This window comes from Neoarius graeffei, chromosome 1 (assembly GCF_027579695.1).
Source record: "Neoarius graeffei isolate fNeoGra1 chromosome 1, fNeoGra1.pri, whole genome shotgun sequence".
NCBI classification, from domain to species: Eukaryota; Metazoa; Chordata; class Actinopteri; order Siluriformes; family Ariidae; genus Neoarius; species Neoarius graeffei.
In genome coordinates, this window is record NC_083569.1 from 43219785 (window position 1) to 43244504 (window position 24720).

Below are 24720 nucleotides of genomic sequence, written 5' to 3' on the forward strand. Positions count from 1 at the left end.
GGGTCCATCTGGATTTTGGCTGGTGAAATGATGAACCCCAGGAATGAGACAGAGCCTTGGTGGAACTTGCTGTTCTCTGCCTTAACGAACAGCTTATTCTCCAGCAGGTGCTGAAGAACCTGCCGGACATGACCCCAATGTTCCTCCAGGGAGCAAGAGAAAATCAAGATATCATCCAGGTAAAAAAAGACAAAGGTGTTAAGAAAGTCCCTCAAGACATCATTAACCAACACCTGGAATACCGCGAGCGCATTAGTCAGGCCGAAAGGGACTATGAGGTACTCATAGTGGCCTGTGGTGGTGTTGAAGGCCGTCTTCTACTTGTCCCTTTCCCTGATCCTAACTAGGTGATAGGCATTGCGTAAGTCCAGTTTAGTGAACACCTTAGCTCCCTGGAGTAGTTCGAAGGCTACAGTCATGAGCAGTAGTGGGTAGTGGTTCTTGACTGTGATGGTGCTGAGACCTCGATAGTCAATGCAGGGGCGGAGTGACTTGTCTTTCTTCTCCATGAAGAAGAATCCCACCCCTGCTGGGGAGGAGGAAGGGCAGATGATCCCAGCTGCCAGAGACTCAGTGATGTATTTCTCCATGGCTTGTCTCTCGGCGGGGGAAAGAGAGTAGAGATGTCCCTTGGTTGGTGCTGTCCCTGGCAGGAGGTCAATACTGCAGTCATAGGGCCTATGAGGGGGAAGGGACATTGCTCAGGTTTTACTGAAGACAGGCTTGAGGTCCAGATATTCTGGAGGCACATGAGAAAGGTCGGAAAGCTTGCTGGCTGAGGTGGTTTGGTGGGAGGCAGAGCAGAATTCAGGCAGGAGGCCAGGCAGGAAGGACTCCAGCCTAAGATGGTGTGGTCAGTCCAGTTTAAGTGGGGATTGTGCTGCATCAACCAGGGTAATCCAAGAATAACAGGAACAAGAGGGTTGTTCATGACGTGAAGTTGTATAGTTTCAGAGTGATTGCCTGAAATCCTTAGGGTGAGCGGGGTGGTGAGGTGAGTGATGGTGGTCAAGCCAGTGCCATTGAGTGTCAGGACAGTGAGAGGGACCTCGAGGGCGAGTAACGGGATTCCGAGATCCTTGGCGGTGGTGGAGCAGATCAGGTTCCTGTCCGCCCCCGAGTCGATGAGCGCCTGAAGATGGTGATGCCGATTGTTGAGAGTGATGATGGGGAGCAACGGTTGGTCAGCAGGGGACTGGTTCCGAGCATTGCCCACCAGGGCCCCTGGATTCACTGGTGGGCTCGTGCTTTTAGCAGGCAGGCTCGGCAGATGTGTCCCTGCTGACCGCAGTAGAAACAAGCCCCCATGCTCTGTCAGAGCAGTCATTCCTCCGCTGACACCCATACCCAATCTACCTGCATGGGTTTGATGGATGAGGCAGGTGGTGGAGAGGGGTTGAAGTTGCGGCAGCTCCTCTCCCTCCTCCGTTGTTGTACCTGTGCATCAATATGATTGGCAAGGTCCATCAAGCTGGAGAGGTCCGATGGCAGTTCCTGCGAGACAAGTTCATCCTTGATGGCGTTGGATAAGCCATGTAGGAATACGTCGACCAGGGCACTCTCGTTCCAACCGCATGATGCTGCCAACGTCCGGAACTCAATGGCATAATCCGAGGTAGATTGGGACCCCTGCCGCAGCTCCATGAGCTCTCTTGCCGCCTCCTGGCCGGGCAGAGAGCAGTCGAATGTTCGCCTCATTTCCTCAGAGAATTCCTTGAAGCTGGAACAACAGGGCGTGTCAGTGTCCCAGACCGCCGTCCCCCATTCCCTGGCCTTGCTGGTGAGGAGCGTGATGGTAGAGGCTACCCAGGAGTGTTCTGTGGGGAAAGCCAGAGGTTGAAGATCCAAGATCAACGAACACTGTGACAAAAAAGATCTGCAGGTACCTGGTTCTCCACTGTAGGGTTGAGGTGAAGGGAGTCTTGGTTCGTGGAAAGCGGAGGTGGCAAGAGGTGAAGAAAGAGACGGCTGGGCAGGGGTAGGCATGGCTTGTGAGTGCTGGAGTTGTGTGGCTAGAAGGTTGAGTGAGTCGGACAGGGTGGCCAGGTTCTGAGTGATCTACCCAAGTTCCTGTTGGTGGGTCCTGAGGAGGGCTCCTTGCTGCTGCATAGCCATTCTCAGATGGTTAAGTTCCGCTGGATCCATGTTGGCCAGAATGTACTGTTAAGGGTGGTGAGATGTGGTGAATTAGGCTCCAATAGCGGAACACAAACCAGAAAATTCAATGAATAAAAAATGATTTAATTAAAGTCCAAAAAGAGTTAATGAACAAAAATAATCCAGACAACAATGAGGTAGACAAAGAGCTAATATAAAAAAAAACATGAAAAATAGTTCTGACAAAAACTGGAGACAAAAAAAGCAAAGTGCAAAAAACATGAAAAACTGACAAAATGTGAGTGCAAAAAACTGTGGCTAAGACTACGCAAAACAGAGATAAAAAATCCAGGAAGCAAAAAATGGCACAGAGACGACATGAGAAACAGACAAGACATTCTGGCAAGATCCCCTTCTGAGAATGGCCTATTTATACACAGCAGAGCACACCAGGAAGTGAATGCCGGCAAGATGGAAGTCCCGTCCCGGATCCGGATTGCACTGAACTGGGAGATAGTAAATCTCCATAGTGGAAGTCTGGGGCGGATCATGACACACATGCTGATACCTGAACAAATGTTCTCCTGAAGTTCTGCTCCAGTTTGACTGCATTACTATGAGTGATAGTGTAATTTTACTCCAATTTTACTCACTCTGCTTTAGCCTGGTCAGGGTCACAGTGAATCCAGAGACTATTCTGGGATCACTGGGTATGACATGGGAATACACCATGGATGAAACACCAGTCCATCACATGACACAAACATTTGCATACTCAAACACACCGAGGGACAATTTGTCTTAGCCAATTCACCTAGTGCCACCTTTTTGGGAGGTAGGAAGCAACCGGAGAACCTGGAGGAAACCGACACAGAGAACATGTACAGAACTCTTTACAGACAGTAACCCAAGTTCAGGATCAAACCCAGGGATCCTGGTTACCTCTGAGGCAACAATGCTACCCGATGCACCATTGTGCTATCTCAAAATAATCAAACTCATGAATTAAAATTCTGAAACCAGTTGATGACTGCTACCAGTTCTCAGTTATAACTGGTCATCATATTACATGAGAGGGCTAACAGTAGTAGTAGGCATTTACTCATTTCAGTACAGGTAGTCATCGACTTACGACCTATGCAACTTATGACCGATCGACTTTACGACCGTCTGGTTATGACTGGCAAGTGTTTCCCAGCTGAGCGTACGACAGTTTCCGCCCCAGCTCCTGGCTCCACCCAGCATCCAGCCTCTCGTTGCGTACAACAGTTTCCGCCCCAGCTCCTGGTTTATGAAACAAACAAATCCTCCCGCCAGCCCAAGCGCTGCAACAGCTGATGATGACATAGATGACCCACAGCCAAGCACCAGTGATGCCAGCAGTCACTAAGTTTTGTATTTTGCTATGTTTTACATTTGTATTTTGGTATGTTTCAAACTAAAATGCTTTCTATTTTTCACACCTGTATTTCGTATTTTTTGTTTTGCACATATTAAACGAATTGTACTGTATGCAGTGTAGTATGCAGTGTTTGACTTAAACCAAATAATGAGCCAAGGTAACGAAATAAGAAAATGTTGATAAAATAAGACTTTAAGATGATTACAATATCATTACACATCACAATATACTTACATTCATTTAACATAGGCCAACTTATGACCAGATCGGTTTATGACCGGTCAGTCGTAACCAAACGCAGTCGTAAGTTGACGACTACAGTGGTGCTTGAAAGTTTGTGAACCCTTTAGAATTTTCTATATTTCTGCATAAATATGACCTAAAACAACATCAGATTTTCACACAAGTCCTAAAAGTAGATAAAGAGAACCCAGTTAAACAAACAAGACAAAAATATTATACTTGGTCATTTATTTATTGAGGAAAATGATCCAATATTACATATCTGTGAGTGGCAAAAGTATGTGAACCTTTGCTTTCAGTATCTGGTGTGACCCCCTTGTGCAGCAATAACTGCAAATAAACATTTCCGGTAACTGTTCATCAGTCCTGCACACTGGCTTGGAAGAATTTTAGCCCATTCCTCCATACAGAACAGCTTCAGCTCTGGGATGTTGGTGGGTTTCCTCACTTGAACTGCTCGCTTCAGGTCCTTCCACAACACTTCGATTGGATTAAGGTCAGGACTTTGACTTGGCCATTCCAAAACATTAACTTTATTCTTCTTTAACCATTCTTTGGTAGAACGACTTGTGTGCTTAGGGTCGTTGTCTTGCTGCATGACCCACCTTCTCTTGAGGTTCAGTTCATGGACAGATGTCCTGACATTTTCCTTTAGAATTTGCTGGTATAATTCAGAATTCATTGTTCCATCAATGATGGCAAGTTGTCCTGACCCAGATGCAGCAAAACAGGCCCAAACCATGATACTACCACCACCATGTTTCACAGATGGGATAAGGTTCTTATGCTGGAATGCAGTGTTTTCCTTTCTCCAAACATAACGCTTCTCATTTAAACCAAAAAGTTCTATTTTGGTCTCATCCGTTCACAAAACATTTTTCCAATAGCCTTCTGGCTTGTCCATGTGATCTTTAGCAAACTGCAGATGAGCAGCAGTGTTATTTTTGGAGAGCAGTGGCTTTCTCCTTACAACCCTGCCATGCACACCATTGTTGCTCAGTGTTCTCCTCATGAACATTAACATTAGCCAATGTGAGAGAGGCCTTCAGTTGCTTAGAAGTTACCCTGGGGTCCTTTGTGACCTCGCCAACTATTACACGCCTTGCTCTTGGAGTGATCTTTGTTGGTCGACCACCCCTGGGGAGGGTAATAATGGTCTTGAATTTCCTCCATTTGTATACAATCTGTCTGACAGTGGATTGGTGGGGTCCAAACTCTTTAGAGATGGTTTTGTAACCTTTTCCAGCCTGATGAGCATCAACAACGCTTTTTCTGAGGTCCTTAGAAATCTCCTTTGTTTGTGCCATGATACACTTCCACAAACATGTGTTGTAAAGATCAGAGTTTGATAGATCCCTGTTCTTTAAATAAAACAGGGTGCCCACTCACACCTGATTGTCATCCCATTGATTGAAAATGCCTGACTCTAATTTCACCTTCAAATTAACTGCTAATCCTAGAGGTTCACATACTTTTGCCACTCACAGATATGTAATATTGGATCATTTTCCTCAATAAATAAATGACCAAGTATAATATTTTTGTCTCATTTGTTTCACTGGGTTCTCTTTGTCTACTTTTAGGACTTGTGTGAAAATCTGATGATGTTTTAGGTCATATTTATGCAGAAATATAGAAAATTCTAAAGGGTTCACAAACTTTCAAGCACCACTGTACCTGTATTCAGTTTCTTCCCTCTTATCTGTTGTGTTTATAGCATTGGTAACTGATGAGGCTGATCCTCACATGAACATACGACTGCATACATGGCACTGTAAAGTTGGTGGTGGTCATGGTTGGGCTTAGATTAGATTAGATTAGATTAGATTAGATTAGATTAGATTAGATTAGATTAGATTAGATTAGATTAGATTAGATTAGATTAGATTAGATTAGATTAGATTAGATTAGATTAGATTAGATTAGATTTTATTGATCCCTTTGGGAGGGTTCCCTCAGGGAAATTAAGATTCCAGCAGCATCATTACAGGATAAACAGAGAATAGAAAATAGAGAAAAAACTTCTAGATAAATTAAATTAAATATTTACATATACAAATATAAAAAGAATAAGATATGGGGAAGAGAGGAAGGGGCGGCGGCAGGAGAGATATTGCACTTTGTATTGCACATCGTCCAGTATTGCTTATTGTTAGGCTAGGCTACTGCTCCTTCCTATCCTCTGTCCTCCTGTTACCCCTACTCCCCCCCAGAGAGGAGTTGTACAGTCTGATGGTGTGAGGGACAAAGGAGTTTTTAAGTCTGTTCATCCTGCACTTGGGAAGGAGCATTCTGTCACTGAACAGGCTCCTCTAGTTGCTGATGACAGTGTGCAGAGGGTGACTGGCATTGTCCATGATGCTCAGTAGTTTGTCCATAGTCCTCTTCTCTGCCACCATCACCAGAGAGTCCAGCTTCATGCCGACCACAGAGCCAGCCCGCCTGATCAGTTTGTCCAACCTGGATGTGTCCTTCTTGGATGTGCTGTCCCCCCAGCACACTATGGTGTAAAACAGGACACTGGCGACCACAGACTGATAGAACATCCACAGGAGTTTCCTGCAGATGTTAAAGGACCTCAGCCTCCTCAGGAAGTATAGCCTGCTCTGTCCCTTCCTGTATAAGTGATTGGTGTTGCAAGTCCAGTTGCTCTCTTCAACCAACCACAGATTACTATGTACCTGGATGACTAAGATTCGTCACAGATATGTTTCTACGCACTTTGGGATGAGATCCCTTCAACTGGTGTGGGAGTATGAGAGGACTTCCAGAAAACTGGCAGACATCTTAGCCAGAGAGGATCGTTCATTTTTGTCAACCTGGAATGACCATCATTGAACAGAGGTGGGTGTCTATGACATCTTTTATCAGCCACCTACAATGCAGCCATCAGCATTCTGATTCGGATTCTATGATGATCCATGAGAGGATAAATACTGGATACTCCCTATTAGTCAGACAGAACTGAGGATGTCTTTAGGATGAGAGGCAAAACGTTTTCAAGAATCTTCAAGCAAGTCCAGTTGCTCTCTTCAACCAAGCACAGATTGCAAGTCCAGTCCAGCTTGCTGTCCAGCCACAGCCCAAGGTACTTGTAGGAATCCACAGTCTCCACCTCGACTGTGATGATGAAGTCTGGGAGTGTAGTCCTGGGTGCTGGTTGTGCGAGCACTTTGGTCTTGCCTATGTTGATGGCGAGGCCCGAAGCAAGTATATGCATTCTTGAAGTTGTCAACCGATATTTGTGTGTCTTCAGGTGTTTCAGTCAGTGTGGCACTGTCATCAGTGTACTGCATCTCTGTGATGCAGGTGGTATTCATGTGCTTCTTGGAGAGGAGTCTAGACAGATTGAAAAGTCCACCATCATAATGGTATTTGAGCTCTACTCCAGGGTTTTCTGGTGGAATTTCGTGTAACATGGCTGCGAGATACAGTGAGAAGAGTGTTGGGGCAAGTACACATTCTTGCTTTAGGCCATTGTTGAACAGGAATTCCTCAAACAAGTTGTTCTGATGTGATACTTGACCAAGCATACTGTCATGTGGTCTGGATGAGAGCGACGAAATGTCCAGGCAGCCAAAACTTTCAGTACCATCCACATGGCAGGTCTTGGCACAGTATCAAAGGCCTTTTCTAGGTCATAAAACACTAGGTGTTTTAATATCTATCAGTAGCTTCACAATTAAATGATTAGGGTCGGGCACTGTATTAAATCACAAGGTCTCATTGATGATTAAGTAGATAATTCACCTTGTAGGGCGGCACGGTGGTGTAGTGGTTAGCGCTGTCGCCTCACAGCAAGAAGGTCCTGGGTTCGAGCCCCGGGGCCGGCGAGGGCCTTTCTGTGTGGAGTTTGCATGTTCTCCCCGTGTCCCTGTGGGTTTCCTCCGGGTGCTCCGGTTTCCCCCACAGTCCAAAGACATGCAGGTTAGGTTAACTGGTGACTCTAAATTGAGCGTAGGTGTGAATGTGAGTGTGAATGGTTGTCTGTGTCTATGTGTCAGCCCTGTGATGACCTGGCGACTTGTCCAGGGTGTACCCCGCCTTTCGCCCATGGTCAGCTGGGATGGGCTCCAGCTTGCCTGCGACCCTGTAGAAGGATAAAGCGGCTAGAGATGATGAGATGAGATTAATTCACCTTGTTTCACATCCACCTTCTCAATCACAGCTGATGACATGTTTTACATGTGTTAGTGACATAAGCTGAAAAATATCATCCCAAATTGAGATCAAATAATTTGTCATTCTCTTATCACCTGACACAACTGTCACTGATAGGCTACATGAATCTATAGTCTGGTCTAGAAAGAAATTATCCCCAGCCTCACTTCTTTATACCTTTCTGTAGCATGGTTCTACATACATGAAAGATAGTCCAGAGAATGTGTTAACAGCAAATAATTTAATGGGAATGAAAAAATGAAACCTTAATGTGGTTTTATGTTTGAAACACAGGGAAGGCTTAGACCCTCAAGCCTATTTATACCACCCACCCTTGCCAGTTCTCACAATTCATAACAGACATTTGCATATGGGTCATTCCATGCCAAATCAACAAATATCTGACAAATTTATGCTTGACCATCTCAGATTTCAATGAAATTTGGAGGGCTCAAATATACTATTAAAAGAAGTTAATCCCCAAAATTTGAGCTTCCTATCTCCAACGGTTTCAGAGATACAGGCATTTGAATTTTATTTTTTGCATTTTGCTCAAAACATCTCATCTCATCTCATTATCTCTAGCCGCTTTATCCTGTTCTACAGGGTCGCAGGCGAGCTGGAGCCTATCCCAGATGACTACGGGCGAAAGGCAGGGTACACCCTGGACAAGTCGCCAGGTCATCACAGGGCTGACACATAGACACAGACAACCATTCACACTCACATTCACACCTACGGTCAATTTAGAGTCACCAGTTAACCTAACCTGCATGTCTTTGGACTGTGGGGGAAACCAGAGCACCCGGAGGAAACCCACGTGGACACGGGGAGAACATGCAAACTCCACACAGAAAGGCCCTCGCCGGCCACGGGGCTTGAACCCGGACCTTCTTGCTGTGAGGCGACAGCGCTAACCACTACACCACCGTGCCGCCTGCTCAAAACATACATATTTCAAAGTGTAATATAATCTTTATTATGCAAGATAGAAACCTAAAATTTTGCAGAGAGAGACTCAATGTCTTGTACTACAAGCTTCAACTTAGAATTTCAATGGTCATTGTATATTAGATGGTGATTTTAACATGGAAATTAAAAAGACAAATTTGCATTTTTTGCATTTTTAATTCATTCTGGAAGCTTGCCTGTGGCAGTAATGCTTAAACTAAGAATGTTATTCAAATCTACACAGAAATATCTACCAATTTCAGTTTTACCAAGTCTCCACTATTCCTAGTTTGTCTGTAATAGGGTTTTGAAATTCGCCGATTTCTAAAACATGCCATTTTCAGTAGCATGGATTCCAATGTGGGATAGCAGTTAGGAACTTGTAAATTTTTTTCAGTAATCTCCTAGACCCATATGTGGCAGCGGGGGCGTGGTCTAGCATCGGTCTGTGACAGGAGGGCGGAGTCGGGGAAGTTAAGTGGCAGAATCACTACACCTGTTGTTAATTGATGTGTTTGTGTGTCTTCCCAGTGACCGCGCCCTTCTTAAGGAGAGAGAGTGAGAGCAGAGGGGCTCTCTCCACAACCTGACGGCTGATGTGTGTGCATGTGTCTGAGTGTGTCTTTGCAACTGAAAAGTGCAAATAAAAGAGAGTTTTGTTAAAACAGTTCTGTCCTGCCGTCCTTCTGTGCTCCACCCACCTACATGGACTGCCACAGTGGTGCCGAAACCCGGGACCCGAGCACAGAAGACAACAGCCCCATGGAGTCCTCCACCTTCGCTGACCTGATCCATGCCCTCGCCACAGCCCAACAGAGCCAGCACCAGGCGCTGCTCGCCCTCCGAAAGGAGCAAGAACAACGGTTCGAGGCCCTGGTGCTGGCTCAACAGGAAGATCATCGGGCGTTCTGGCACCTCCTTGTGTCGGCGGGGTCCACCAACTCCACCGCCGCGGGCCCTTCCCCCCTCACCCTCACGAAGATGGGCCCGCAGGACGACCCCGAGGCATTCTTCACACTCTTTGAGCAAGTAGCAGAGACCTCGGGGTGGCCGGTGGAGCAGCGCGCGGCGCGCCTCCTCCCCCTGCTAACGGGAGAGGTGCAGCTGGCCGCGCTACAGCTCCCCGCCGACCGCCGGCTGGCCTACGCGGACCTTCGCCGGGCTGTCCTCCAGTGGGTGGGACGCACCCCGGAGCAACAACATCAGCGTTTCCGCGCTCTGCGCTTGGAGGAATTCGGCCGGCCGTTCGCGTTTGGCCAGCAACTCCGGGACGCCTGCTGGCAGTGGTTGAGGGCCGACAGCTGCAACGCCGAGGGACTCATCGATCAGGTGGTACTGGAACAGTTCGTCGTGCGTCTACCAGTGGGAACCGCAGAGTGGGTCCAGTGCCACCGCCCGGCGTCGCTGGATCAGGCAATCGAGCTGGCGGAGGATCATCTGGCAGCTGTCCTGACAGCAGGACAGCAGACGACCTCTTCTCTTCTCTCCTCTCTCTCTCTCTCCCCTCCTCCTGTGTCTTCTCCTTGCCCAATTCCCCCACCGCGGAGACGGGGGCTGGCGCCACCTCAGCTGGCCTGCCGCACCCGCGGTGCCCTTCCGTGTCTCCCTTCTGTGTCTGTCTCTCCCCCCCCTCAGGTGAGTGAGCCCCAGAGCACTAGTGCAGAGAGGAAGCCCGGGCTGGTTTGCTGGCGCTGCAGGGAACCGGGCCACCTCCAACAGCAGTGCTCGATAATGGAGGTGGGCGCGGTGGTTCGGATCCCCAACGCACCAGGAGCCGCCCTCGATCGGGCCGGAGCGTATCGCCTACTGGTGAGTATCCAAGGGGATACATATCAGGCGTTGGTGGATTCTGGCTGTAATCAGACCTCAATCCACCAAAACCTGGTGCAAGACGAGGCATTGGGGGGAGCACAATTGGTGAAGGTGTTGTGTGTGCACGGGGATGTTCACCGCTACCCTTTAGTGTCGGTCCACATTATTTTCAGAGGGGAAAAATTTATAGTGAAGGCGGCGGTTAATCCTCGCCTTACCCACTCTTTAATTTTGGGGACTGATTGGCCGGGATTTCAGGGTTTAATGACACACTTAGTCAAGAGTGGGTCCTGCCATTTGACAGGGGGAGGTCCCGGTGTCGCTTTGGCAGGAGCAGCTGTCACAGAGCCATCTACGTCATCTCCGCGCCAGAGTGAGGAGCCGCCGGCTCCTCCTCTCTCTATTGGGGAATCCCTCTCGGATTTCCCATTAGAGCAATCGCGAGACGAGACTCTGCGGCATGCTTTTGACCAAGTGAGAGTAATCGATGGTCAAACGCTCCAGCCGAACGCCACCCCGTCCTTCCCCTACTTCACGATTATGAAGGATAGATTATACCGAGTGACGCAGGACACTCAAACTAAAGAGCGAGTCATGCAGCTTTTAATTCCGAAGCGCCGCCGGGAATTGGTATTCCAGGCGGCTCACTTTAATCCCATGGCTGGACACTTAGGGCAGGATAAAACACTAGCCCGAATAATGGCCCGATTCTATTGGCCGGGGATTTGCGGCAATGTCCGTAGGTGGTGTACGGCATGCCGCGAATGCCAGTTAGTAAATCCAGCGGCCATTCCAAAAGCGCATTTGCGCCCTCTACCGTTAATCGAGACCCCGTTCAAAAGAATTGGGATGGATCTCGTCGGGCCATTAGATCGGTCAACACGAGGGTACCGCTTTATATTAGTTCTGGTGGACTATGCAACGCGATACCTGGAAGCAGTGCCTCTTCACAATATCTCAGCACGCAGTATTGTGGAGGCACTCTTCCGCGTCATCTCCCGAGTTGGAATCCCGAAAGAAATTCTGACTGATCAAGGCACCTCGTTTATGTCACGAACACTGAATGAACTGTATGGGTTATTAGGTATTAAGCCGATCCGCACCAGCGTTTATCACCCACAAACGGACGGCTTAGTGGAACGGTTTAATCGCACCCTTAAAAACATAATTAAGAAATTTGTAAGTGAGGACGCACGTAACTGGGAAAAATGGCTCGAACCCTTGCTCTTTGCAGTGCGAGAGGTCCCCCAAGTCTCCATGGGGTTCTCCCCATTTGAATTATTATATGGGCGTAAGCCGCGCGGCATTTTAGACGTGCTGCGAGAAAATTGGGAGGAGGGACCTTCACCAAGCAAAAATGAAATTCAATACATTATTGACCTGCACGCAAAACTCCACACACTCACACAACTAACCCAGGAGAATTTGCGGCAGGCCCAAGAACGGCAAACCCGCCTGTACGACAAGGGTACGCACCTTAGAGAGTTTGCACTGGGAGAGAAAGTACTCGTACTGTTGCCCACATCGAGCTCTAAATTAGTCGCCAGGTGGCAAGGACCCTTTGAGGTCACACGGCCAGTCGGGGACGTCGACTATAAGGTGAAGCAAACGGACAGGGGTAGGGCGCTACAGATTTACCACCTCAACCTACTCAAACTCTGGAACGAAGAGGTCCCCATGGTGTTGGTGTCGGTGGTTCCGGAGAAGGCGGAGCTGGGGCCGGAGGTTCAAAAAGGAACATTAGCATCACGTCCCTCTCCGGTCCCCTGTGGAGACCACCTCTTCCCGACCCAACTCGCGGAGGTTGCCCAGTTGCAGACCAAGTTTTCGGACGTGTTCTCACCCCTGCCCGGCCGCACTAACCTCATAGAGCACCACATTGAGACGCCCCCGGGGGTGGTAGTGCGTAGCCGCCCTTATAGGTTACCCGAACACAAGAAAAAGGTGGTTTGGGAAGAACTCGAGGCCATGCTCGAAATGGGCATCGTCGAGGAGTCCCACAGTGACTGGAGCAGCCCGGTGGTCTTGGTACCCAAGGCTGATGGGTTGGTCTGGTTCTGTGTGGACTATAGAAAAGTCAACGCGGTGTCTAAATTCGATGCGTACCCAATGCCTCGTATTGATAAGTTGCTCGATCGGCTAGGCACGGCTCGTTTTTACTCGACACTGGATTTAACAAAGGGTTATTGGCAGATCCCCTTGACTCCATTATCCCGTGAAAAAACGGCCTTTTCCACACAGTTCGGCTTACACCAATTCGTCACACTTACTTTTGGGCTGTTTGGGGCACCTGCTACGTTTCAGCGGCTGATGGACAGGGTCCTCCACCCCCACGCCACCTATGCGGCCACGTACTTAGATGATATCATTATTTATAGTAATGACTGGCCGCGGCACCTACAACACCTGAGGGCCGTCCTTAGGTCGCTGAGGCGGGCAGGTCTCACGGCCAACCCGAAGAAGTGTGCAATTGGGTGGGTGGAAGTACGATATCTGGGCTTCCACTTGGGCAACGGGCAGGTGCGTCCCCAAATTAACAAGACTGCAGCGATTGCGGCCTGCCCGAGGCCCAAGACCAAAAAGGGGGTGAGACAGTTCCTGGGGCTGGCTGGCTATTATCGTAGGTTTATACCTAATTATTCGGACGTCACCAGCCCGCTGACTGATCTGACTAAAAAGGGGGCACCAGATCCAGTCCAGTGGACGGAGCAATGCCAGCGGGCTTTTTCTAAGGTTAAGGCTGCACTGTGTGGGGGGCCACTTTTACACTCCCCTGACTTTTCTCTCCCCTTTATGTTGCAGACGGATGCATCGGACAGAGGGCTGGGGGCCGTTTTGTCCCAGCAGGTGGAGGGGGAGGATCGCCCCGTCTTGTACATTAGCCGCAAGCTGTCAGTGCGTGAGGGGCGCTACAGTACCATCGAGAAGGAGTGCCTGGCGATCAAGCGGGCGGTCCTCGCCCTCCGGTACTACCTGCTGGGACGCCCTTTCACCCTCTGTTCGGACCATGCGCCCCTCCAGTGGCTCCACCGCATGAAGGATGCCAATGCGTGGATCACCCGTTGGTATCTGGCACTCCAACTCTTTAACTTCAAGGTTATCCACAGGCCGGGGGCGCAGATGGTCGTGGCGGACTTCCTCTCCCGTCAAGGGGGGGAGTCGGCTGCGGGCCGGACAGCTGCCTGGCCTGAGTCGGGCGGTGGGGGTATGTGGCAGGAGGGCGGAGTCGGGGAAGTTAAGTGGCAGAATCACTACACCTGTTGTTAATTGATGTGTTTGTGTGTCTTCCCAGTGACCGCGCCCTTCTTAAGGAGAGAGAGTGAGAGCAGAGGGACTCTCTCCACAACCAGACGGCTGATGTGTGTGCGTGTGTCTGAGTGTGTGTTTGCAACTGAAATGTGCAAATAAAAGAGAGTTTTGTTAAAGCAGTTCTGTCCTGCCGTCCTTCTGTGCTCCACCCACCTACATGGACTGCCACACCATATTTTATATTTCCAAGTTTTTGTTCTGTGTCTCTCAAGTATTTCTGAGCTACAGGTGTTTAAAAAATCCATTTTTTCCAAATTCGAATTTTTGATATTATTTCCATTTTATTGATGATTAAGGACTGATAAATACAACTAAATGATTTGTATAGATAAGGAAACATTTTACTTGTGTTCATGTCACAGAAATATGGTTTTAAAAATATTATCATTTTGAAATAAGCTAAATAATATATGAACATTTCACATTTTTCAGTAAATATATCTATAAAAACTAAAGAAGTCAGTCATTTTTCATATAAATCACTTAACTTACAATTTCTGTTGTATGTTAGTTTATGGCAGTCAGAATCTTTCTTTAGTCCAATTCCTATAGAACAGGGAGGAAGTTCAGCCATTTCTAGCTGTCTAAAGGCCTCTGCATGCTCTTGCGACAAGGCTTTCGCAGATAGCTTTTCGCAGACAGTTGTAATTTATCGTTGAGCGGGGAGTAATAGGCGTGCGCGTTGTTATTCACCGGCACAACGCAAGGGGGCGCGAAGTCGCTAGGAGTAGTTGGTGGGTGTGGTTAGTGGAGTGTTTATCCTCCGGTTACTTATAATGACTAGAACTTTTTTTTTTATAATGACTAGAACTGGAGTCGTATAGATGTACGTACTTCCTCAATCAACTGCTCTTCATGCTGCTCCATCTTCACTCGTGTGTTTAAAAATGCCGGTCGTGAAAACAAACCAAACCGGGAAAGTAGGGAAGCGGAAGTGCGTATACAGCGGATGTAGAGTGGACCAATCAGAGCCCTCTTGTCTGTGATGCTGTCTGCGAGGCTTCTGCAGTGGTCACAATTTTTGGGAGGTGTGCGCAGAGCGTCTGCGAAGGTGGGGGGGCTACGCAGACACCATCTGCGACGTTATCTGCGAGGACTGGGTTGTCAGCATAAATTGGCCTTAAGAACAAACTCATTTATTCTGATCTCAAATTGAAAGCAACTACAATTAAATTCCCTAGTCAACTATTCAAAATATCCAATCCTTGCAAAGAAACACATTCAGTTAATAACATTGGTAAATTTTCTCAGTGCTCTGTATTACAATGTATTTAATATAATCCAAGCAATATAATGTTATCTGAACAAGTATGCAGTTTACAGACTCTAAAACTATAAGATATGAGCCACCTGTTCTGGTATCAAAGGTCACCTATTGTGCTGTGTTGATATTGATAAGGCTGGCTGTTGACTGGTACACAATAGCTGGTCATTGATTGCTAATGTTACACAGTCTTAGATTAAAATCAATTTACAAATAATTAATACTGAGCATTAATTGAAATTTTATTTAAAATTGAGGAAGAAACATGTCTCCTAACCTACTTGAGCCTTATTGAAGCATTTATTAACCCTCAAATATGTTATATGAAAATATATCAAAAATTCTAATTTGGTGAAAATGGATTTTTTAAACCCCTGTAGTTTAAAAATACTTGAGAGACACAGAACAAAAATTTGGAAATATAAAATATGGGTCTTGGGGATTACTGAAAAAAATTTACAAGTTCCTAATTGCTATCCCACATTGGATTTCTTGCTACTAAAAATGGCATGTTTTAGAAATCGGCAAATTTCAAAACTCTATTACAGACAAACTAGGAATAGTGGAGACTTGGTAAAACTGAAATTGGTAGATATTTCTGTGTAGATTTGAATAACATTCTTAGTTTAAGCATTACTGCCACAGGCAAGCTTCCAGAATGAGTTAAAAATGCAAAAAATGCAAATTTGTCTTTTTAATTTCCTTGTTAAAATCACCATCTAATATACAATGACCATTGAAATTCTAAGTTGAAGCTTGTAGTACAAGACATTGAGTCTCTCTGTGCAACATTTTAGGTTTCTATCTTGCATAATAAAGATTATATTGCACTTTGAAATATGTATGTTTTGAGCAAAAAACAAAAAAATCGAAAAATTCAAGATGCCTGTATCTCTGAAACTACTGATGACAGGAAGCTCAAGTTTTGGGGATTAACTTCTTTTAATAGTATCTCTGAGCCCTCCAAATTTCATTGAAATCTGAGCTGGTCGAGCATAACCTCTTGTTGATTTGGCATGGAATGACCCATATCTTAATAATTTTTGCTTCTAATTTATGTAAATTTTAAAGTTCTGTTTATCTAAAACAAGCAGATGAACAGAATATCCATTTATGTTTTAGAAATGTTACCTAATAACATACTGCATACAATTTCAGTTGTCTTGCCTGTTTCTTGTTGGCAGTCTAAACCTGTTGCGTTTGCTGTACGCACAAACTACACCTACACCCCTGCTGATGATGACAATGTTCCTATCCCAGGACATGGAGTTGCCTTTGAGGCTAAAGACTTCCTGCATGTCAAAGAGGTGGGGGAGCACTAGACACTGCCCCATAAACCACCTACATTTTAGCAACATTGAAATTATTACGTGATTATGCTGCATGTTCACCTTACTGTTTTACAGAAATTCAATAATGACTGGTGGATTGGGCGGCTGGTGAAAGAAGGTGGAGAAGTGGGTTTCATCCCTAGCCCAGTCAATCTGGAGACTATTCTCATTCGGAGAGAGGTGCAAGCCAGGAAGGCCGCCAAAGCTCTAGCCAAGTATATCACTATTACTCATTCCTATTCACATATGTCAAGCACCTTTTATATTGTCAGCAGCTGAAAACCTTTCACATAGCAGTGTAACAATTTTAGACATATTGAAGGTTTCTACAAATTATCCTTTTACCTGCTTGTCACTTCAGCAAAGCAGCAAGTTCTGCTAAAGATGACATAAACTCGAAGAAAGTCACTCCTCCTCCAACAGGTGAGCTCAGATGAATCAGTAGGCAAGGTTAAAGCATATATGCAGAGCCATGGCATTACTTTCATTTATAAATGCCTTGAGACCTCAAGAATGGCACAGGAATAGTTTTAAGTGTTAACAATGAATCTAATATAGTAATTTTTATGATTAAAGTGATTTATATAGGTAGCGCTCTGAATAAATTACCTTGACATCCGTAACGTCCCAGCAGGAAGTCTATCGGTCTCATTGGCATTTCCACTATACTAAAACACAGAGCTGACTGCAACTCCGATCCTCCATTTTGAGCTAATTTATCGCCGTGCCACGTAGATGTGTTGCTGCACCCACCAGCAACATGACAGAAGGTGGATTTATGTTGCATTCATGGTCCAAGAATGTTCAAACTGCAAAGATTTGGACGCGTTTTGCGAGACGTTCACGGGCACATTGGGCGCCTATGAAGTGGTCTCTCCTCTGCTCTGCACATTTTACTGAAGACTCGTACGAAACCTCTGATCTGTTGAGGAGTGTTGGCTATAAGCCCGTATTGAAAGAGGGTGCAGTATCGACAATTAAAGGAAAAGAAAACTGCAAGAAAAAGAAAGTATTTATTTTATTTATTTATTTATTTATTTTTTAAAAAAGCAAAGTTGAATTGCACCAGTCCTCCCGGGGTGAGCCAAGGGTTGTTGCTGAAACTCAGGATGGAACAGGACGTGACATATCGCTCGGGCAGTGACCTCCCCGCGGTTATTGCTAAAACCAGTGATGTCCCGTTCTGTCCCGGGTTTTAGTAATTGCCTGAGCTGAGCAGTAATGGCGGAGTACTCTGTATGGACAAAATAGAGAATGAGTGTAGCAGCCCTCTTATTTCTAAACTGGATATTGCTGCCATCTCGTCCTTACGTGGAAGAAGTGAATGAACGGAGAACTGAACGAACAACTGAAAGTCAGATTGTTTCAAAACAATCGGCCGCAAGATCAGCCTTCAAGAAGCAAGAACACAGACAGGTAAGCTCCGACTCTCATTTGAATAAAAAACAACAACAAAAACAACACGTTGTTTACCTGCATGTAGATTAATACATGTAACTTGTATTGTGTGTTTAAGTTACCGGTATAAGATTATTTAATTTGCTTCAGAATGTGATTATCTCAGTTCATCTGATTATTTAATTAGCCTTTTATGTTTTATCAGTGAAAATGCATGTATGTTAAATAAGTTTTAACACCTATCCTGTTTTAATGAGAGTCAACCCAAAATCAGTGAAGTCAAATCAGTCACGGTATTTCTTACTTTCGCCGTAAATTTTTATTTATATGACTTTGGTCTATAGCTGTAAAAGGCCTCGGCCTTAAAACCGGTTACTGTAGTGACATCACACACTCAGGGCTGGCTGGCTCAGTGGGGCAGCTTGAATGCCAATTTTGCGGTTGATTTTAACTCTCAAAAATATACACACACATATATATATATATATATATATATATATATATATATATATATATATATATATATATATATATATATATATATATATTAATTCCCATTTATGCAGCATACAAGAGTCAAGGATGGAGATACTATCCACTCAGAAATTTATTTAAAAATAAAGGTTCTGCGTATCTGCTTTAACTTGCTGATCAGTGCCTGCAGTGTTTTAGTCTCCTCCTTTATTTAGTAGCATTCCAATTAGGTTACAGCATACAGTACATGACTATGCTGGATTCTGTCTAGCAGAATGTCTAACAAGACTAACTCCATTAAACTGTACACATTATTAATTTTGAGAAGTGAGTAAATGGTAAATTCTTAAATGGTAAATGTTTGTTGTTTCCATATTTGCACTGAATGTAATTTGTGTTCTCTATATCTTACACTACAGTTCAGCAAGTGAAGAAAAAGTCAGTAAGTATGCAGCTCTGGTATTGAACCTCCAGAGTGAAATACTCTATTTTCCAGAATTAGCAATGCTTATTTCCATTTCCTTAAACTGTTGCATTGTTATTGATGTGCCTCCCTCGTACCACCCATTGGCTTCACTCTGCCTGTCAATCAATGAACTGTCATCCTAAATAACTGCACTTATGTCTTAAATCATTACATCTAAAACATACTTTTTTAATGACATTGGTAGGGGGAACAACTGGCTGCATATGATGTTGTGCCTTCCATGCGTCCTGTCGTGCTGATGGGGCCATCACTCAAGGGTTATGAGGTGACTTAATGTCTTTTACTGACAGACCCTTTGTTTGGCCTTGTCTTTGCACAATTTTTTTTAAAATGGCATTCATGGCTGAATATATCTATGTTTTTGGCATTCAGGTTATTATGAGATGTCTAGCAGAAGTTATTCATCATTTCAAAATTGTATCCATGCATTCTGAACTGATGAAGCTCCTTAAATCTAGTCACTCCTTTTGGATGTATCAGCTGAAATTACTGTATCATTATACCCAAGCAAGCCATAATAAATGCAATTTGAAAGAATAAGATATACCTTTTCATGATCAAGTGTGTTGCGCAAAGTTTGTTTTATAAACAGGGGTTACTGCACCCTCTGCTGTACAACCTGCATTTTGCAGTCTACTTTCTTAGGATTGAACATGAACAGATGATGTGGTGATTAAAAATAAATGAATAAATCAGCTGTGTCTTTTGCAGGTTACAGACATGATGCAGAAGGCCCTCTTTGATTTTTTAAAACGCAGATTTGAAGGCAGGTATGTAGTTATTTCATGCTAGTAGAATAATTATTTGTGGAGTAATTACAAGCCCAAATCAGAAAAAGTCAGGATGGTATGTTGAAATTGAAATTAAAACTGAAAACAATGATTTGTAAATAATATTTGACCTATATTGCACTCAAAACATAACAGCACATTTTTTGATGTTTTACCTCCCGATTTTTTTTTTCAAAATAAACACTTGTTTCAATTTTGATTGTTGCCATTTCTTCTCACAACACTTAAAATATGTTTAAGGACTGAAGACACCAAGCGATGAAGTGTTTCAGGTGTTATTTTGTCCCATTCTTCCTGCAAACAGGTCTTAAGTAGTGCAATATTTGTTTCTAAATTCACCACATGTTCTCTATTGGGGGCAAAGGGGACAGACACCCTCTTCTTCCACAGCCATGCCTTTGTAACGTGTGCAGAATGTGGTCTTGAAGGCAGAATATTTTGCTCCAAAGTTTCAGTGGACTTTTATGCATTAATGCTGCCATCACAGAAATGTAAGTTACCTTTGCCAGGGGCAGTGACACAACCCCATACCATGACAGACCCTGGCTTTTGGACTTATTGCTAGCTAGGCCTTTTCTGGATACTGATTTTGTCCCAAATCATGATTAGAGTCACCTGTTGACATCACCTGTTTCAAATAATCTCATTATTTAATTGTTTTTACTTCATTTCTAACCCTAAATCCCCCCATCCCAACTTTTTTTTTTTTAGAATGTGTTGCAGGCCTGAAACACAGGAATAGATGTATATTAACAAATGAAATGAAGTTGACCAGACAAAACATGAAATATCTTGGGTTCATACTGTCTGCAATGAAATACAAGTAAAAGTAAATTTAGAAATCACTAATTTCTTTTTTTTTTATTTTAATTTGCATTTTCCATACCATTTCTGGGTGGCATGGTAGTGTAGTGGTTAGCACTGTTGCCTCACAGCAAGAAGGTTCTGGGTTCAACCCCAGTGGCTGATGGGGGCCTTTCTGTGTTTGCATGTTCTCCCCGTGTCTGCATGGGTTTCCTCCGGGTGCTCCGGTTTCCCCCACAGTCCAAAGACATGCAGGTTAGGATAACTCATCTCTAGCCGCTTTATCCTTCTACAGGGTCGCAGGCAAGCTGGAGCCTATCCCAGCTGACTATGGGCGAAAGGCGGGGTACACCCTGGACAAGTCGCCAGGTCATCACAGGGCTGATACATAGACACAGACAACCATTCACACTCACATTCACACCTACGGTCAATTTAGAGTCACCAGTTAACCTAACCTGCATGTCTTTGGACTGTGGGGGAAACCGGAGCACCCGGAGGAAACCCACGCGGACACGGGGAGAACATGCAAACTCCGCACAGAAAGGCACTCGCCGGCTCCGGGGCTCGAACCCAGGACCTTCTTGCTGTGAGGCAACAGCGCTAACCACTACACCACCGTGCCGCCCGGTTAGGATAACTGGTGGCTCTAAATTGACCGTAGGTGTGAATGTGAGTGTGAATGGTTGTTTGTCTCTGTGTCAGCCCTGCGATGATCTGGCAACTTGTCCAGGGTGTACCCCGCCTCTTGCCCATTGTCAGCTGGGATAGGCTCCAGCTTGCCTGCATCCCTGCACAGGACAAGCAATTACAGATAATGGATTGGATACCATTTCCCAACTTTTTCTGATTTGGGGTTGAATTTTGTTGTTCTTTTATTGTCTAAGTGTCACTAAGAACAAGAATTCATCAGTTTTTTAGTTAGTTTATTGTCATTTATTGTCAATTGTAAATTATGTTGTCAGGTATGAAATCTTTATGGTAGTAAATCTCTCTCTTTTTTCCTTTGTTAGAATAACCATCACTCGAGTGACAGCAGACATTGCTCTTGCTAAGCGGTCAATCCTAAACAACCCTAGCAAACATGCTATAATGGATCGCTCCAACACACGCTCTAGCCTTGGTAAGATATCCACTATGCCCAGTGTACTGACTAAACCAATTATTAGAGTATTAAGAAAGCCTTTCAAAGAAACACAGTCATTTCATTTTATTATTTTCATTAATTTCTATAGTTTTCTTGTTATAGTACGACCTCATTTTTACACACAACTACAGAGGTTTACAATATGTGCTTTGGAATTGCATAGAATCCTTTGTCTACTAAACAGTGACACTGTGAGGTAACACAGATGACAGATGTGAAGTACCAACATTATATAGGGGAATATAAATTGGTTCCTTTCACTCTCTTCCACATATTGCCTCAGATGCTGCTGGTATGTATTGTTACTTTGGTTTTCATGATCACCAGTAATAATAAAACAAGAAGTATATAGAATTATTATAGTATATAGAATTCTATATGCAAGAAGTATATACAGAAGTATATAGAATATGTCATGGCTTTTCATGTTGTTGTTGTTGTTGTTGTTTTTGTATTTTGGAGATACTGTGTTATTTTTACAATTAGTTTTAATATGGTAGCCTTCTGCAAAATATAAAATGCAGAATACATGAAGTTTTATTACATGAATTATCTTGTATTATGTATATTGTGGCTGAATAGGTTTTTTTCTGCATTAATAGTACACAGTAGTATGACATGCCTATTTGTATTAATAACAATACAAATCAAATTATGAGTTGTCTTTATGAGCAATTATGATATTTTAGATTAAAATAAATAGAAATAGAATATACAGTCTGGTAATGGATAAACTATAGACTTTTGTTTTCTTTGAATAGAGTTTGTGACTATTAAGATGACCGTAAGGTTATTGTGTTTCAATGGAACTCATCTTGCTCATTTTCATGGTCTGACTAGAATCGGGTGTTAAAAGCTTTGCATAAACACTCCTTATATTAGGGTTTGCTGGTTTAATATAAAATATCTCTTTGTGTGCCTGTAGCTCAGATACAGGGAGAGATTGAGAGGATCTTTGAGCTTGCACGTAGCCTGCAGCTGGTGGTTCTGGATGCAGACACTATAAACCACCCACTCCAACTCAGCAAGACGTCCCTGGCTCCAATTCTCGTCTATGTCAAGATTTCTTCTCCCAAGGTTTAAGTTCATAGTCATTCTAGTTACTGTAGGTTTGTAACTGTGGTTCTTTGATATACAGATATTTGCCAGGAATCACTTGGATGCCAGTACCTTCAACAAAGTCACAAAGTGATGGATCACCCTGTAGTTACAACAAAATACAGCTGTCATACAACTATCTTTTCCTGGTACCTTCTCCTTAGGTTCTTACCAGGTTGGTATTGGTTCTGAATGACAGGAAACCCTGTTGTTTACCTGGGGTTCATCGAATGACAGCTACATATTTATCTAGCATTTCATTTCACCACTTTTAACCTGCAGGATTAGTGAGAACTGCATAGATAATGTAGTTCACAATGTTATGATGAACTGACACATCTTAGGAATAACTGGGAAGGTGTTTGGAGATGCCTGCCACACTCATACCACTGGAAGGGATGATGTTAGTCTTGTAGAACCACCTGAACAAAGTGCATGGTGGTAGACTATCATGTCATGGTATCCGGCCCATCTCTATGTCTTGGTTATGATGTCCACCGTCCAGTGTGCCAGTTTCTGACAAGATAAGGAGCCCCAGGTGTCTTTCCTCTTGAACATACAAACAGTTGGGCTGAGAATTGGATGGCTGTCGGTTGGTCAAAGAAGTACTGTAGATCACAACAATGAATGCTCTGCAGGCTCAGCTTCATGGAACACTGCAAGGTCAATTGATTGATTTAAAAATAGGGCGAGATGACCTTGGGCAGAAATACTAACTTCAAATACATGGTCACCCCACAGTCATCTGGCCAACAACGCATGCAAGGTGAGCTTATCGCCAGAGTATGTGGTTCCCTCGCTCTTTCTGCTGAAGTGGTCAATAACAGAAAGGCAGTTTTCAATGTCAGATTCATCTAGCATAGTGTCATAAGGAGGTTTACAAGAAGGGGATCCTATACTGAGCATCTTAGAGACATGGATGATTTTACTGCTGTCTAGAAGTACCTAAAGGAAAGTATTTTGTCCTATTTATCCATTTGATCAGATCTGCTTGTGGAGGAGGCTGTCAGGGATGATGACTTAGAACCATAAGAAAAATATGAAAACTTGTTAGACTGCCCTCAATTACAGACAGTTGATATGTTATAATGTCACCCTTGTGAGCACTGCACTGGTCCACAGCGAGCAAGTGAAGCATACCTAATGACTCTCTCTCACCAATGGGGCACCACTCCCAAGTCGACTTTCTTTATAAAATCCTGTACCTTCAACACACTAAAGCTTGTGCCTCTTGCTGAGACAAGGACACATCTCAGACTGAGCAAGTCATCCAGCCTCAGATTTCAATGGTAACAGAAATCCAGATGAAAATGTGAAACAGTGCATAATATGGTGAGAGAAATCCAGACAAGCATGCTCCCAGTGTGCTATACCCAGGGCAGGACCTATAATAATAAACTTCACATCTTCACACCACCGTGTAATATCCTATATGTATACACACACACACACACACACACACACACACACACACGTGTGTGCGTGTGGTGTAGTGGTTAGCACTGCCCCCTCACAGCAAGAAGGTTCTGGCTTCAAGCCCAGTGGCCAACAGCGGCCTTTCTGTGTGGAGTTTGCATGTTCTACCTGTGTCTGCATGGGTTTCCGCCAAGTGCTCTGGTTTCCCCCAAAGACATGCAGGTTAGGTTAATTGGTGACTCTAAATCGACAGTGAATGTGAATTTTTATTTGTCTCTATGTGTCAGCCCTGCAATGACCTGGCAACTTGTCCAGGGTGTACCCCACCTCTCGCCCAAAGTCAGCTGGGATAGGCTCCAGCTTGCCCGTGACCCTGCATAGGATAGGCATAGGACCCTTCATATACAGTGCTCAGCATAAATGAGTACACCCCCTTTGAAAAGTAACATTTTAAACAATATCTCAGTGAACACAAACAATTTCCAAAATGTTGACAAGACAAAGTTTAATATAACATCTGTTTAACTTATAACGT

The 24720-nt window shown here is 44.4% G+C and overlaps 1 protein-coding gene across 1 annotated transcript in view; it reads left to right on the forward strand.

Moving 5' to 3' along the window:
* cacnb2b (calcium channel, voltage-dependent, beta 2b) overlaps positions 1-24720 on the forward strand; it is a 64292-nt gene that overhangs the window by 32758 nt on the left and 6814 nt on the right. The window contains exons 5-13 of the mRNA XM_060919055.1: positions 16424-16546; positions 16646-16785; positions 16932-16993; positions 18862-18884; positions 19114-19194; positions 19641-19699; positions 21538-21647; positions 21955-21963; positions 22597-22748. Of these exons, the coding sequence (XP_060775038.1) occupies positions 16424-16546; positions 16646-16785; positions 16932-16993; positions 18862-18884; positions 19114-19194; positions 19641-19699; positions 21538-21647; positions 21955-21963; positions 22597-22748 (759 nt within the window). The remainder of the gene's footprint in view (positions 1-16423; positions 16547-16645; positions 16786-16931; positions 16994-18861; positions 18885-19113; positions 19195-19640; positions 19700-21537; positions 21648-21954; positions 21964-22596; positions 22749-24720) is intronic.